The 15,224-nt window shown below is 41.5% G+C and overlaps 1 protein-coding gene across 2 annotated transcripts in view; it reads left to right on the top strand.

The window, feature by feature from the left end:
- The window catches only part of ptprga (protein tyrosine phosphatase receptor type Ga), a 430,472-nt gene that overhangs the window by 359,160 nt on the left and 56,088 nt on the right, over window positions 1-15,224 (top strand). For both annotated transcript variants that reach the window (XM_036559788.1, XM_036559789.1), the window contains exon 9: window positions 5,749-5,933. In XM_036559788.1, coding sequence (XP_036415681.1) covers window positions 5,749-5,933 — 185 coding nt within the window. The remainder of the gene's footprint in view (window positions 1-5,748; window positions 5,934-15,224) is intronic.

Genomic DNA, 15,224 nt, shown 5'->3' with positions numbered 1-15,224 from the left:
TTCAAACCTCATCAGCCTGAAAAACATAGGAGGGCAGCGTGGATAAGGGGTGCGCGTTTCTGTGTGGGTGGGGGTTGGGGTGGTAGCTTGTCAAGACTCTAGTCTCTGTTCATATGACCAACTTTGATCTCTTTGACTATGGCCATGTCTGATTTGTATGACTGTGACTGCTTGCCTTTTTTTTTTTTTACAATGGCACAATACAGATTCAACAGCTCCTCCTCCTCTGGAAATTGACTGTGAATTGGGTCGTAAAAATGCTGGTAAAAATGCAAGATATGTACTCCTTTTTTTGGTGAAAGAGTCTGTGGTGGTCTGAACTCTTGCTGCTTCTTTAGACACTAAATGAACACACTTGCGAGCATATATATATATATATATATATATATATATATATATATATATATATATATATATTAACACTGATCGGTCACTTCATTAAGTATCTACACTTCTTGTCCATTTTATCAGCTCCACTTACCACTTAGATAATATAAATGCACTTTGTAGTTCTGCAATTACAGACTGTAGTCCATTTGTCTCTCTGCATAATTTGTTTACAACCCTTTCATCCTGTTTTTTAAAGGTCAAGACCCCCACAGGACCACCATAGAGCTGTTATTTGGTGGTGGATCATTCTCAGCACTGCAGTGACACTGACGTGGTGGTGCCGTGTTGCGCTGGTATGAGTGGATCAGACACAGCAGTGCTGCTGGAGTTTTTAAACACCTCAGTGTCACTGCTGGACTGAGAATAGCCCACCAACCAAGTCCAGCCAACAGAGTCCTGTGGGCAGCGTCCTGACAAGGAACTAAAGGATGACCAATACAAACTGTGCAGCAACTAATGAGCTGCTGTCTCTGACTTTATATCTACAAGGTGGACCAGCAAGGTATGTGGGTCCAATATGGTGAACAGTGAGTGGACACAGTTTTTACAAACTCCAGTAACACTGTCGAGTCTGATCCACTCGTACCAGCCCAACACACACTAACACACCTCCACCACATCAGCGTCACTACAGTACTGGGAATGATCCACCACCAAAATAATACCTGCTCTGCGGTGGTCCTGTGGGGGTTCTGACCATTGAAGAACAGGGAGAAAGGGGGCTAACAATGTATGCAGAGAAACAGATGGACTACAGTCTGTAATTGTAGAACTACAAAGTGGACCTGTATGGTAAGTAGTACTGTTAAAATGCACAAAGAGTGTAGATACACAGTAAGTGTACTTAATGAAGTGGCCGGTCAATGCATATACATACACACACAAATATATATCTATTTTATATATATATATATATATATATGTATGTATGTGTCAATCTCTGCTTCTTTCTCTCACTAGTCTAATGATTTTGACAGCTTCCTCAAAGCCTCTGCTGATTCACTGCACCACAATGGCTGCGTACAAAATTATGTTTTTTTAGCACGTTGGTACCTTCTTTTCACTCGACTGTACCATTTAGCTTTTCTCTCGTGTTCCTCCTTGGCTGCCGTAATACCCCCCACCCCCTACCCCACCTCCACCACCATTGATCTTTGCTTCTATCTCCCTTGCCATGGTCAAGTAGCTGCAGGGCCAGGGACGGCCTTTTTCATTAAACGCTTTTTTGCACATCTCCTTAGAGTGCCGCTCTTGCAACATGACCTCCTCAACTCTCTCTTTTGAAGAGACAGGACAAGAGAGAATGAGAGAATGAGATAGTGAGCGAGAAAGAAAGGAATAGAAATAAATCGCAGGGTCCTCAGTGGTTTCCTGCGCTCTTTGCTACTCTGTCTCTTTCTCTTTGTTATCCCTGCTACAGTTTTGTGTGTGTGTGTGTGTGTGTGTGTGTGCGTGTTCATGTGTCCATGCGTGCGTACACCCGTACACTTAGCTCGGCCAAGTCCTTCACGAACGCTGTGCCCAGACTGCCAGTCTTTATCCGTCACCATTAGGGCGCTACTGGTCAGGAAAAGGAGTCATTCCCCAGAGCTTATCAGCCCCAAAGGAGCGTAGCTATCAGCCTAGCCTCTCTCACGCTTCACACACCCACAAATCTGAGCGCATACTTCCTCCCCAAACACTCCCCATTAGATCACTGGCCCGTCAGCCCTGCAGGGACACGAGGCCTGAGTTTACAGCAGGTTTTTGGGATTAGGAGAGGAGCCAGGCTGGTTCTTAAGTGTTTAGCTTAGCTTAGCTTTCGTGTACTGTGCTGTTCTTGGCTACTGTTCGCTTGTCAGCTACATTATATGTCCAAAAACTTGTAGATACGTTTTTTTCCTCTTCTGGGAAGGCTGTACACTAGATGTTGGAACAGTTGTGAGGACTCGATGGTATTCATTGGTGCTCCATCACTCCGGAGAACGCGGTTCCACTGATCCACAGTCCATTGCTGGGGAGCTTTATGCTTGTTCATTCTAACACCACTCACTTTCAGTGGTTTAGCATTTATTTTAGAATAAAATCATCTCAGAAAATGAGAAGAATAGTGCCTAGCAAACTTTAGTTCCTATTCTGGACAAGTGCTAAGTTAAACTGGACATCTATAGGAAAGAGATGAGATTGTTGACTAGATATTTTTGTACTCCCACTCAGGTTTACTCAAGTTGGGCATGCCTGGCGACTTCTCAAGCGTGTGGCGTCAGCAGGGAAGAGGGAATGAGGGCGAGATACATAAGTAGCTTCTCATTAAAGCTTAACGAAATTAATATTGCATAATAGTGGGATGTATGCAACGTTACATTGGTGGTGACAAGAAACGCAGTCTCATGGCAGAGTTTCTGTGCACCGGGGAAATGGCTCAATGTTCTACGCTAATGGGGTTGACAGCCGAGGTTACTTTCTGTTCTCTTTCAGGGCCTACATGGTGACTAGCAGTGAGCTATTATGTCACTGAAAGTGCTAATTGTGTTTCTTGTATGAAGCTATCGCATGCTGCTACACAGAATATGTCTTTGGATTATTATGACAAATAACCTAGTGTGATTAGCAGTTTCCAAGCTAGTAGCAAATATGATTCATATATGCTAGGCGTATGCTAACTAGTCTGGTCACAACTAGCATCCATTCATTATGATTTATATACGTCCAATCTGTTCTAACTGGTCCAAATAGTGTCAGTTCATTATGCTTGCTAGCTGGCATGACTCATATACGTCAGGCATTTGTTAACTGGCCCCAACTTGTGTCAGTTCACTATGATAGCTAGCTGGCATGATTCATATATAATAGGCATAAATTGCTGTTGTTGGAAGAAAACCTCGTATCTTTAAAATGACAATTTTACAGGAGAAGGAAAAAAACAACTTTACATTTAATGTAAGTCAATGGAACCAGACGTTTTTCCAAGTAATTCTGGGTCATTTCTTTTGGTCCATTCTTCAGGAAACTTACACACAATGTAAAGGGGACAGGTATTTTCAAATTATGTCAAAAACCAAAATACGACAAAAATGGAGATACAAGGTTTTCTTCCGACAGCAGCAATATGCTAACTGGTCCCAACTAGCATTCATTCATTATATTACTCATAGGAATATATTTTTTCATATGCAAGATACAGTTCAAATACATTGTTTCTTTCCAAAATGTATTCCAAACACTAACATTAACTTGTTTTTACATTTTTTAAAGAATACTTTTTCCATATATTTTTACCATATTGGGATATATAGCTAGCTACCATTATTAGTATATGCTAGGCCTAAACCAGGGTTCTTCATGTGTGTTCCTGGAGGGCTGAAATTACCAAACTGTTCTGGACACTGGCCCTCTAGGACCCTGGCCTATGCTAACTTCTCACAAGTAGCATCCATTCATTATGCTAGCTTCCTAGTATGATTGATGTATGTCAGGTCTTTGTTAACTGGTCCCAACTAGCATTCATTAGTAGCAACATTAGCTGGCATTTCTAGAGTCCCTTTAAAAGGAAGAATGTTTAGTGTTAACAACAAGGTTGTTACTACCCTCATGTTCCCTCACAGGAAAGTGAGGTGATGAACCAGAATGAAAGGCCACAACTACTTACCAATACAGGCTGCCTTACTGACAGCCAGGCCTCATCTAGAGGACATGCTCTGAAGTCATAGCTGTGCATGCGTGACCATGAAGGCATAGGTGCATGAAAGTCATCTCACGCATCACCATTTGCAATATAGTGTGCCTGAATATTTATTAGCCATATCCTCCACCACGGCGGATATAATAGGAGCGTCTTTAATATCACAATAGCGGGTAAAATTTGTTTAATTAGCATTGTTTGGCATGTAATGGTTCCCCTGTGGCTTTAGGTGTGTGTGTGTGGGTGGGTCGGTGTGTTGAGTGCAGTGTGTGTGTGTGTGTGTGTGTGTGTGTGTATGTGTGTATGTGTGTATGTAGGCTATGGAGTTTTGAAAAAGCTGGCTGGCTTGGGGATACATTCTACTGGCCAGGGGAAGAGAGGCGTGGAAGAAGGCGCAAAAGGGAAAGGCATGACGCAATCCAGAGAGAGAGAGAGAGAGAGAGAGAGAAAGAGAGAGAGAGAGGTATAGTGGGAGTGGAGAGGCACGGTTTAGTCAAACAGAGCCATCTAGTGGCCACTAAGTGTAAGGACTCTTATCTGAGCCAGAGAGAGAGAGACATACATATGCATCTCCCTCTCTTTTACTGTTGTTTACCTGCATTTGAGAGACAGAGGCTTCTCTTGACTTTACACAGTTGTAAACACACATGCACACACTTGTTTACATACAGTGACAAGAGATGAAGTCGTACAGATGTCCTATATTTATTATATAGACCACTCTTTTATTCATTTATTTCATTCAAAACAGCCATTAAAATAGAGTTGCTGTTTTTTGTTTTTAGCAGAAAGCATACATTAAACAGAGAATCACACAGAAGCCTTAACGAGTAAACATAATACCAGTTTTTAGCATTCATTTTGTCCACCTTTTGCTTTTATTACCGCTTTGATTTGCTTTCAGTTTTTCAAGGAAGTCTGCAAGGATATTTTTCCACACCTCCAAAATTCAGTCTTAGACCTTGGTTGCATTTTCTGCTCCTCAACATCATCAGTCCAAAAACCTTTGTCCACATTTCAGACGTCCAGTTTTGGTGTTTTAGTGCAAAGCTTCTTTGTCTATTTCCTTTTCTCAGTTACAGCTTCTTGACAGCTACACATCCTTTCAGGCGCGTAGCACTGAGTTGTCTTCTTACAGTGGACGGATGAAGAGAAACACCTGCAAGAGCTTGATTTCCTCCTCTCTCTCAAAGATGAAAGTACTGTTTATATATATATATATATATATATATATATATATATATATATATATATATATATATATATATATATATATATACTGCTCCTGACATTATAGGTTATATGTGTTTTTCTCAGCTCAGAACATTTTTATCCCATAAATGTATGAAAACAAGTACACACACGCACACACAAACACGCATACACACACACTGGCAGTATAACAGTCCTGCAGGCAGGTATCTGTGAGCTTGTATATTATTTTATTCTGATGGTGCCGTTGGGAGCCATGACTCAGACTCTACCACAATTACAATGCACTTCTCTCTTTTTCTCTCTATGAACTATCTCCCCATCTCTCTCAGTCATACTGTCCTCTCTTGCCCTCTGTTAGTTCTGCATCTCGATCTGTCTCTCTCTTTCCTTTTGTCATTCAGAGCAGCAAACAGAGTGTGATAATCAAAGCTGGAGTTATTAAACACCCCTCTCTCTCTCTCTCTCTCTCTCTTTCTCTGTAGCCTGCAGCAGTGCTCCTATAAACATGAAGGTGCTCCCTCTGAATAAAACAGCGCTGGTGGTGCGATGGTCCCGCCCAGAAATCACCTACGACCCTCCCATCATCAGCTACCTCATCAGCTACAGCTGGACTAGAAATGAAGAGGCCTACGAGGAGACGTACGTCCAAGGCAGCGACCAGAAACTGGTAAGCCGTTCTGTTTTTACATGTTCATCTATTATAAATATACAAATATACAATAGTTTTTACACACAGTGTGCTAGCATGCAGTTTGGGACTAGTAACGCAGCGGTAAATCTCAGCCATTTAGCTTTCATTTATTATCCCTACAGCAACAAATCAAATAAAATCAAGGCAATACACTCAAATATATCAGTTAATACACTTTAAAAATGCGATTTAACAAAAGGTGATAACTTAAAAATAACATGTTTTACTGCCTTTGCTGGATTGGTTATATATTTAACTCATTACAAATCGCCCCAGCACTGCTGTGAATGAACTTGCTGCCTGCCAAAATGGTGGTAGCGCGTTTGTGACATTATCAGAATACTATCAATAAGCTTTCATCACTTGTTAGCTACATTAGGTCCAAAACTAAAGAAGCAAACTTCAGACACCAAACATGTCCTAGCTGATTAACTACGTTTGAGAAGTGGGGAAAATTGTGTACATTAAATATTTCACCTAAGTGTTCCTTTGAAGCATGCTTAGCTGTACTGCTGAACCTCCAAGCTGTCCCGCTAACAGCTAGCCACCTTGCTGCCATTAGTGTTATGTTCACTCATACTTTAGCATAATTTACAATAATGCAGGGCTTCAAGACATGGAGAGCACTTCCAGCTCTAATTCTGTATTCATCCTGTTGCCCTCTGTCGCTGTTATCTTTGAAGTAGCACATTAGGTGCATTCATAATGACCCGCTCCCAGCTGGGGCCGGCCTGCTATAGAGCACACCTGTAGTTATTTAGAGTTATTTAGACGCTCCTGTACTCACTCAGTAATGCATCTGCTCTACTCCATTGAGCTAAACAGCGCAGATCAGTCTTTCCTGCAGCAGGGCAGCAGGTCCAGCAGCGGCTAGAGACCGTATTTTTGGATGTTGGGAGGGGTGGATCTCAGCAGGAGTGGCTGACCTTCACGTCCAGTGTTTGGAAATACTAATGTGGAGCCAGCGCGGCCCTCCGAGCACTTAAGAAGCGAGATCAGGTCTTAACGTCTTTCTCTCGGCGAGAGTTTTATTCAGCAGAGCCGCAGGAATTAATGAAGGGACGTGAGCGCTGAATCTCTCTCTCCGTCTCTCTCTCTCTCTCTCTCTCTAGAGGGGGTAAAGAGTGGAGTTTTCTTTCTTTTCTTTCCTTAAGCTGCCCTCCGCATGATCGCTAATGAAATCACAAGCACCATGGAGCCTCAGCGGAGGCCTTACCCACAATCCATTTCCCCCTTCTTCTCTCACTCCCATTTTCACACTCGTACACTCTCCCTCTTTCATGCTTTTTACTTCTCTCTCTCCCTTTCTCCATTCTCTCTGTCTGCCTCTGTCTCTGTTTTTCTCTCTCTCTCCTATCTCTCTCTTTCAGTCTCTTCTTTCTCTCTTTTTCTCTCACACCCTCTCTCCTCCTTCCCTCCCTCTTTCTTTCTATCTCTTTATCTCTTGCTTTATCTGTCTTTCAGTCTTTTTTACACTCTCTTTCCTTTACATGCGTTTTACTTCTTTCTCGTTCTCTCTCTCTTTTATTCACTTTCTTCAATTCTACACACGTTTCACACTTTTTTATTTCTCTCTCAGGTTTCTGTCTGTCGGTCTGTCTCTCTCTCCCTCTTTCTCCATTCTCTCTATCTCTCTCTATCTATGTCTCTCTATTGTTTCTCTTTCTCTCTCTCTTGCTCTCTCTGTGTATCTCTTTTCTTTCTCTCTCTTTTTCTCTCTCACTGTCCCTCTTTCCTCCCTCTCTCTCTCCACCTATCTCTCTCTTGCTTTATCTGTCTTCTAGTCTTTTTACACTCTTTCCTTTACATGCTTTTTACTTCTTTCTGCCTCTCTTTTATTCTCTTTCTTCAAGCCTACCTTTGCACACACTTTTTATCTCTCTCTCTCTCTCTCTCTCTCTCTCACAGGTCTCTCAGGTCTCTATCTCTCAGGTTTGTGTCTGTCCGTTTGTCTCTCTCTCTCTCTCTCTCTCTCTCTCTCTCTCTCTCTTTTTTTTTTCCCTTTCTCTCTCTTCTCTCTTTTCTTTTCAGCACTTCATTTCCATTTTTATTCTCAATTTCCTCCCAGGACGCTGCCGCTATCTGGGTCACATTAGGGACTGCTGTGGTTTTATGAAGAGAAAAAAAAAATCCTTCTCCCAAATCAATGGAGAATCCACTCTAGACCTGCCGGCTTTTACAGCACCCACCCGCACCAGCCCACGAGCTGGAGAAGAATAAAAAAAGCCCTCCTTAACAGAATTAAACTGAGCAGGACTGGCATAAAATCAAAACGGAAGAGTTGTAGGGGGAGCGCACATCATGTGTTGACGAAGGGTGTGATATTAAATGGTGCGGAAACTCGACAAAAAGTCCTTATCAAATTTTTTGAAGCTGCACCCACCCAGAGCTGAAGAAGAGAATGGAGTACAGGCAGTAGAGGCAAATTTTCCAAATACAAAACAATATAATTCATTATACATTCATCAGCCACTTTATAGATGTGCAGTGAGAGACTGTAGACTCTCTGTTGACAAAATTTGTGTTTGCCGTCCTCTATCCCTTTATCAGTGGTCAGTTTCTGACCACAGAACTGCTGTATGTCTGCCACTGCTGTGCTGATAATGCTGTGCCCACCACTCAACCTAACTAACCAGTGATGAATGAGATAGATGGAGGTGGATAAATTGTTCATGACAGCAGGTGGACTACAGTCAGTAATTGTACACCTGCATAGACCTGGACCAATAAGGTAGGTGTTTCCAATAAAGTGGCCACTAAGTGGACATACAGTGCAGATGTTTCTGATAAAGTAGCCACTAAGTGGATATACAGTCTAAATGTTTCTAATAATTTTGGCTAGTGAGTGGACGTACAGGAAGGTCATTCTAATAAAGTGGCTAGTTATTGAAGGTATAGAGTAGGTGTTTCTACTAAAGTGGCCTGTGATTGGAGGGTAAGGTGAGTGTTTTTGATAAAGTGGCCACTGAGTGGACGTGCAGTGCAAATGTTCCTAATAAAGTGGCCACTGAGTGGACATACAGCATAGATACTTCTAATAAACTGGCTAGTGAGTGGACATAAAGCATAGATGTTTCTACTAAGTGGCCATTGATTGGAGTTATAAGGTGAGTGTTTCTGATAAAGTGGCCACTGAGTGGATGTGCAGAGCAAATGTTTCTAGAAAAGTGGACATACAGCACAGATGTTTCTTATACATTGGCTAGTGAGTGGACACACAGGGAGGTCCTTCTAATACAGTGTCCAGTTAATGAAGGTATAAGGTAGATGTTTCTAATAAAGTGGCCAGCGACTGTAGGTATGAGGCGGGTGTTTCTGTCAAAGTGGCCAGTGAGTGGACATACAGGTCGGTGTTTCTAATAAAGTGGCCAGTGTTTGAAGGTATAAGGTAGATGTTTCTAATAAAGTGGCCAGTGAGTCGATGTACAGCGCAGATGTTTCTACTAAAGTGGCCAGTGATGAGATGTATAATATAGGTGTGGCTAAGTGTGGAAGTATGAATGAATAAGTATAAGGTGTTTCTCATAAAGAGGACAGTGAATGTAGTCACAATAAAACCATAATCACACCATGTATTCTTCTGTGAAATACAGTGATTTTATGCATTCAGATATATTCAAATGTGTTAGGAAAGAAAGAAAAGGAAATGTATTAATTCAAAAGAGGAAATTTAAAAGTTATGAAAAAAATAACTAACATGAAATCCAATCATTGGTTTACTAATAAACTGGCTTTTTGGCTTTTAACTGACCATAATAAAAAACAGATATACTAGATGATAAATGATCATTTAGTTGTTTCTAGTGCCAGTTTATTTGCATAAATAAATAAGCAGCTCCTATAAACATCACAGTACATAATAAAGATACGTTCCCAAAGCTGGACACACACACATGGAATCTGTAGTGTATAATATATTTCCATCTTTTCCATCAGCAGTCATTATAACTGAGATGTTAACTGCATTATTGTGGTGTTTTCTCAGTGCAGCAGTGTTCATGACTCCCTCCCTGTCTTAAATCCTGAAATTAAGCGTTTTATTAGTGGTAAATAATTCATGTGACAGGCCAAGTTCACACAAACTCGGCGTGCATTCTGCAGATGAGCATTTCCTGCTCATGTTTGCTGAAAACATGAGTTAATTGCTCTGAAATGGCAAACCAACACCCAACTCAGTGTGAGGACTGCTCTCTCATTCCCTTTTTTCTCTTTCCTCTCTCTCTTTCTTTCTCTCTTTCTCTTGCTTCCGTTTCTTTCTTCTGTTTCTTGCTTTTGTTTTTCTCTCTCATGTCTCTCTCTCATCTCTCCCTCTCTCTCTCTCTCTCTCTCTCTCTCTCAATGTTTCTTTCTCCTGTCTCTTACTCTCACACCTACTCTCTCTGTCCCTCTCTTCTGCTTCTCTCTCTCTTCTGTCTCTTTGTCACTCTTTCTCCCTCTCTTCTGTCCCTCACTCTCACTCTCTCTCTTTCTCTCCCTCTCTTCTGCCTCTCTCTGAGTGTTTCTCTCTCTCTCAAACTTTCTTCCTATCTTCTGTCTCTCTCTCACTCACTCTTTCTCTCTCTCTCTCTCGCTCTTTTTTCCTCTCTGCTGCTTCTGTCTCTCTCTCTTCTATCTCTCTCTCACTCTTTCTCCCTCTCTTCTGGCCCTCACTCTCACTGTCTCTCTCCCTCTCTCTCTGTCCTTCTTCTCAGCCTCTCTCTTAATGTTTCTTTCTCTCTCACTCTTTCTTCCTCTTCTGTCTCTGTCTCACTCACTCTTTTCTCTCACTCTTTCTTTTCTTTCTCTCTCTCTCACTCTTCTCTCTCTTCTGCTTCTTTCTCTCTCTCTTCTATCTCTCTCTCACTCTTTCTCCCTCTCTTCTGGCCCTCACTCTCACAGTCTCTCTCCCTCTCTCTCTGTCCTTCTTCTCAGCCTCTCTCTCAATGTTTCTCTCTCCCTCACTCGTTCTTCCTCTCTTCTGTCTTTCTCTCACTCACTCTTTCTCTTTTTCTTGCTCTCTCACTCTCTTTTTCACTCTCTTCTGCTTCTCTATCTCAATTTTTCCCTCTCTTCGCTGCCCCCCCCCCTGTCTCTCAGCATTTCTTTCTCTTCTCTCTTCCCAGTAGTATTTTGGCAGACAGGGTCAGACATCCATGTGTGTGAGTGAAACATTTTCTTTCCTGCAGGTGCAGTATGCACTCACAGTGCCTGTTAGTGTTTCCTAAATTGTTTTACGCTCCTGTAGAGTGTTTTAGTGGGAATGAACCTTAAAAGCTTCAGTCAGTGCTTTCCAGGCATGTTCAGCAGGTCTGAGACTGGCAACAACACTGATGGCAGAAACATATCACTGGTAGAAAAAATCAAATAAAAGGCAATTCCGCGAATTTTTCAAAATTTCTGCGTAATTCAAACGTGAAGTTGTCAGAGAGGTTTGGTGTGAAACGCTCTATTCTAGAGAAACTTACTCATTTTTTTGAAGCGGTGGCTTGAGTTTGGTGGTGCTATAGCACCGGTTGGAAGACATAGAAAGAAGGGTCAGCGGTAGTTGCTAATGCTAGCTAACCATTTTGTGTTGTAAGAAGTTTGAGAACCCAAATTTTGACAAATAGAGGATCGTACTTATTATTTATCAAAAAGAAAAAGCCTCCTCGTCATCAAAGAAGTGAAAACCTGACGGCCACTTTAGGTTCTACTACACGCTTTGGGGGGGGGGTGAGGGAGGATTATTCATTTGGTCACAGTCTGCTAGATGCCACCAAATCTTAGCCACTGCACCTTTATTACAGGATATCCGATCACTCAGTAAGTTTAAAGGTTTACTTCTTCTTCTTCTTTTTCTTATTTTTATGACTTTAATGATTTTAACTCTCTGATCCCACAGTCTGATCGGGAGTGGTATGCTTTTTGATCGGACGTGTTTTTTGTACAGTCATCATTAAATTGTTTTTTTTCCAAGAGGAAACCATGGGGAACCATAGCAACCACTGAGCAACACCCTAGAACACTAATTGAACAATATCAAAATTTTTTAAAATGTACAAAAGTCATTAGGCATCATCTAATTTTAATTCTGTAAGCAGTAATTTTATAATTGTACAACAAAAGAAATGTTCACGTGATCTTACATGATGTCGTGTTTGAATGTCAGGCCATAAAAAAGTGCAATTAATTTGGCTTTGAACTTGTTTTATTTATTAATAATAAGTTTCTCATTATAATTATAATAATAATGATTCTCACTCTCACTTCCTCTACCTCTCTCCTCCTACAGCTCACTTCCTCAACCATCTGCTGAACACGCTCTTCCTCTTTTTCTTCTCTTTCTTTTCGATTTTGCTGCATGCTTCCATGGAGCTCCTGCTCTGGCTCTGCTGGTCTTCTCCTACCACCTGTGTGGTTCATACTTTCAGGGCTTTCTCTGTCCTTTGTGATCCTCCTTTCTTTTCTCCTCCACTCCTTACAGGTTCTCTCCCTCCATCCTGCCAGCATTCGTCTCCATGGTTCCTCAGCTTCTGCCTGAACTTCAGCAAACGCCTTTACAAACTTGGCCTCCAGCTGCAGTTGGTGCAGTCTTTTGCTCCTTGCCAGCTTCTGCTGCTCTCTCTCACTTTGCTCCTTCATCCTCCTCTTTTCTTTCTCTACCTCCATTCTGATCTTCTCCACCTCTACCTGACTCTCCCTCCTCATCATCTCTTTCTCCCTCTCCCACTCTTGCAGTCACGCCTGCTCCCTCTCTTTGAATTCCCTCTCCATCTTTTCTTTCTGTGTCTCCAGCTTTTCATCCACCTCTCTCCTCAGCTCCTCCATCTCCTTTATCCACACTTCATGAGTGTCTTGAAGGACCTTCAGTTGTTTTTTTATCCTCATTTCTCTCACTCCTCATCCACCAGATCATTCTCCTCAGCTCCAGCTTCTCAGCCTCCTCCTCCTGCATGTATTGCTCCATCCATTTCTTCTCTTTCTTCCTCTCCTCCTCCATCTTCCCCCTCTCTTCCTCCATCTGTTTCCTCACCTCCATCATGATCCTACTCTCTTTCTCCAGCTCCTTCTGTTTTTCCTCTGCCTTCTTTATATACTCAGCCATCTCCTTTCTCTCCTCTGCTCTTTCTCTCTCCATCCTCTCCCTGTATTCCTTCATCTCCTCTCTCTTTCTCTCACTCCATCTGCAGCCTCTTCCTGCATTCTCTCATCTCCTTTCTCTCTCTCTCTCGCTCCTTCTCCATTCCCTCCCTGGCTTTCTCCATCTCAGAGATCTTTCTCTCCATCTCCTTCAGCCTCTCCTCCAGCGCCTTTTGTTCCTCCCTCCAGATTTTCGCATCTTTCTTTCGTCTCTCCTCCTCCACCCTCAGGTTCTTCTTGATCTCCTCCATTAATTTCTCAATCTCTCTGAGGTGTTCCTTTTTCATCACCGTTATCTCGTTCTTCACCTCCCTCATGGAGTCTGCGTTTGCTCTCAGCTTCTCCATATCCTCCATCCAGGAGTCTTTCTCCTTCATCATCCTCCTCTCACTGTCTCTGTACCAGTCTTTGAGAATTTCTTTGGACTGGAGTTCAGTTTCAGTCCTGTTAAATTCTCTCTCTTTCAGCAGTTTCTGGAGGACCCATGTCTTCACCTCCTTAATTTGATTTTCAATCCGCAGCTTATCAAGCGACATCACTGGTTAAAGAAAACAGTTGCGTTATTTTAAAAAACTTTCACAAAACAGCAATGCAATAAAACAGAGCTTTAAATTGAGAAATTAAGCTTACTTGTAGCCAATGCTGCTTCTTTTTCCTCTTCCTCTTACAGTAGAAAGAAATTCTTTTGCTGTTGTAGTTGTTTTTAATAGTATTAAAGTAGTATTTTTATCCGACAGTATACAGTGTCCAGAGTAACATTTTTTTTTCCACTGGTCCCCTGGGCCGGTAGATCAGAGTTTACTGGCCCTTTGTATTTGTGTACTGGCCCAGGAGAAAAAAAGAGAAAAAAAAAACAATTGTTTCCAAAAACCTGTTAACTTATTAATCATATATACACTGTAATGACGTGTCCAAAGAACACAAGTACTGACTCATTTTCTTCTTAGAATATTTTAAAGAATTTAATATCAGTTAATACTAATTAATATGTAATTGCTTTAACTTTTGCTTTAATTAATATTGTGGCATCACCGACATACTTTTTTACCGGCCCCAGGTCATCGGGCCATTGCTTATTAGATTTCCTTTTATTGTCACTGCATGTTTACCTACAATGAAAATTACAATTACATTGTAGGCTGTCGCCTCACAGCAAGAAGGGCCTGGATTCGATTCCCTGGCCGGGCGACCAAGGTCCTTTCTGTGTGGAGTTTGCATGTCCTCCCCATGTCTGCGTGGGTTTCAGCTCATACATACACATATATAAAAACATCTAACAGCTCACGCGTACAGTCTTAGCAACCATATGCATCCTTTCAAAATGTGTACTTCACAGGTTCAGCTAATCAATAATAAAGAAGATATTGCTCAGTTGTGTCTATGAGGTGCCTTGTTTCATTGCAGAGATCAGTGTGGTGATGGCTTGAGGTGCATTGTTTGTCACTTATGTTAAACGCTGGTGTTTACGTGTGGGAAAACTACTATCTTGGTGTGGTGTGTACTAAAGAAATCAAAACTGGTGGTAAATGGATTTTTAATATTACCGCGATAACTTGATTAACCACCAGGCCCAGGCCTACCTGAGACATTATTTGACAATGGTTTTATGTTAAAGGTTTCATTTGGACTAAAATGTATTTAAAAAAAGTCTATTCATGGTCAGTGTGGGACATCATAAGGCAAAATAATAAAAATAAAAAATTTTAATCTTTTTTAATTTTAATTTTTAATAAAAATTTTAATCTTTTTTTTTTCAGATTTTCCACTGTTTTGTATAAGAATTTAGAAGACGTCTGTAGGTTCACTGATCATTTTGGATAAAAAAAATTGACTATGACCTCTGCTTCCTATCACCATCAGGGTAAAAAAATCAGAGTTGTTATGTATCTTTCGAATATACCATTTCACATCAGACCACTGTGAATGACTTTGTTTGCATCTCAGTGATTGAATTCTGCTGAAAATTCGAAAAATCAGCAGAATCCCCCTTTAAAGAAATCTGCTGGCAGGTGAGTTACGTGTGAGTGAGTATAAAACTGTAGAGATGTTGAATGTACTCCTCCATTCACTGTGTAGCTGTTGCTCACTGAACCTGAAATATACATCAGTGTTTCTTATTCGCAGGGGTTTAGACGCGTGTGCAGGCCCGAGCTCGTCCTTCCTTTGTGT

This window comes from Colossoma macropomum, unplaced genomic scaffold (genome assembly GCF_904425465.1).
Source record: "Colossoma macropomum unplaced genomic scaffold, Colossoma_macropomum, whole genome shotgun sequence".
NCBI lineage: Eukaryota > Metazoa > Chordata > Actinopteri > Characiformes > Serrasalmidae > Colossoma > Colossoma macropomum.
This window is presented reverse-complemented; position numbering and strand designations above follow the sequence as displayed.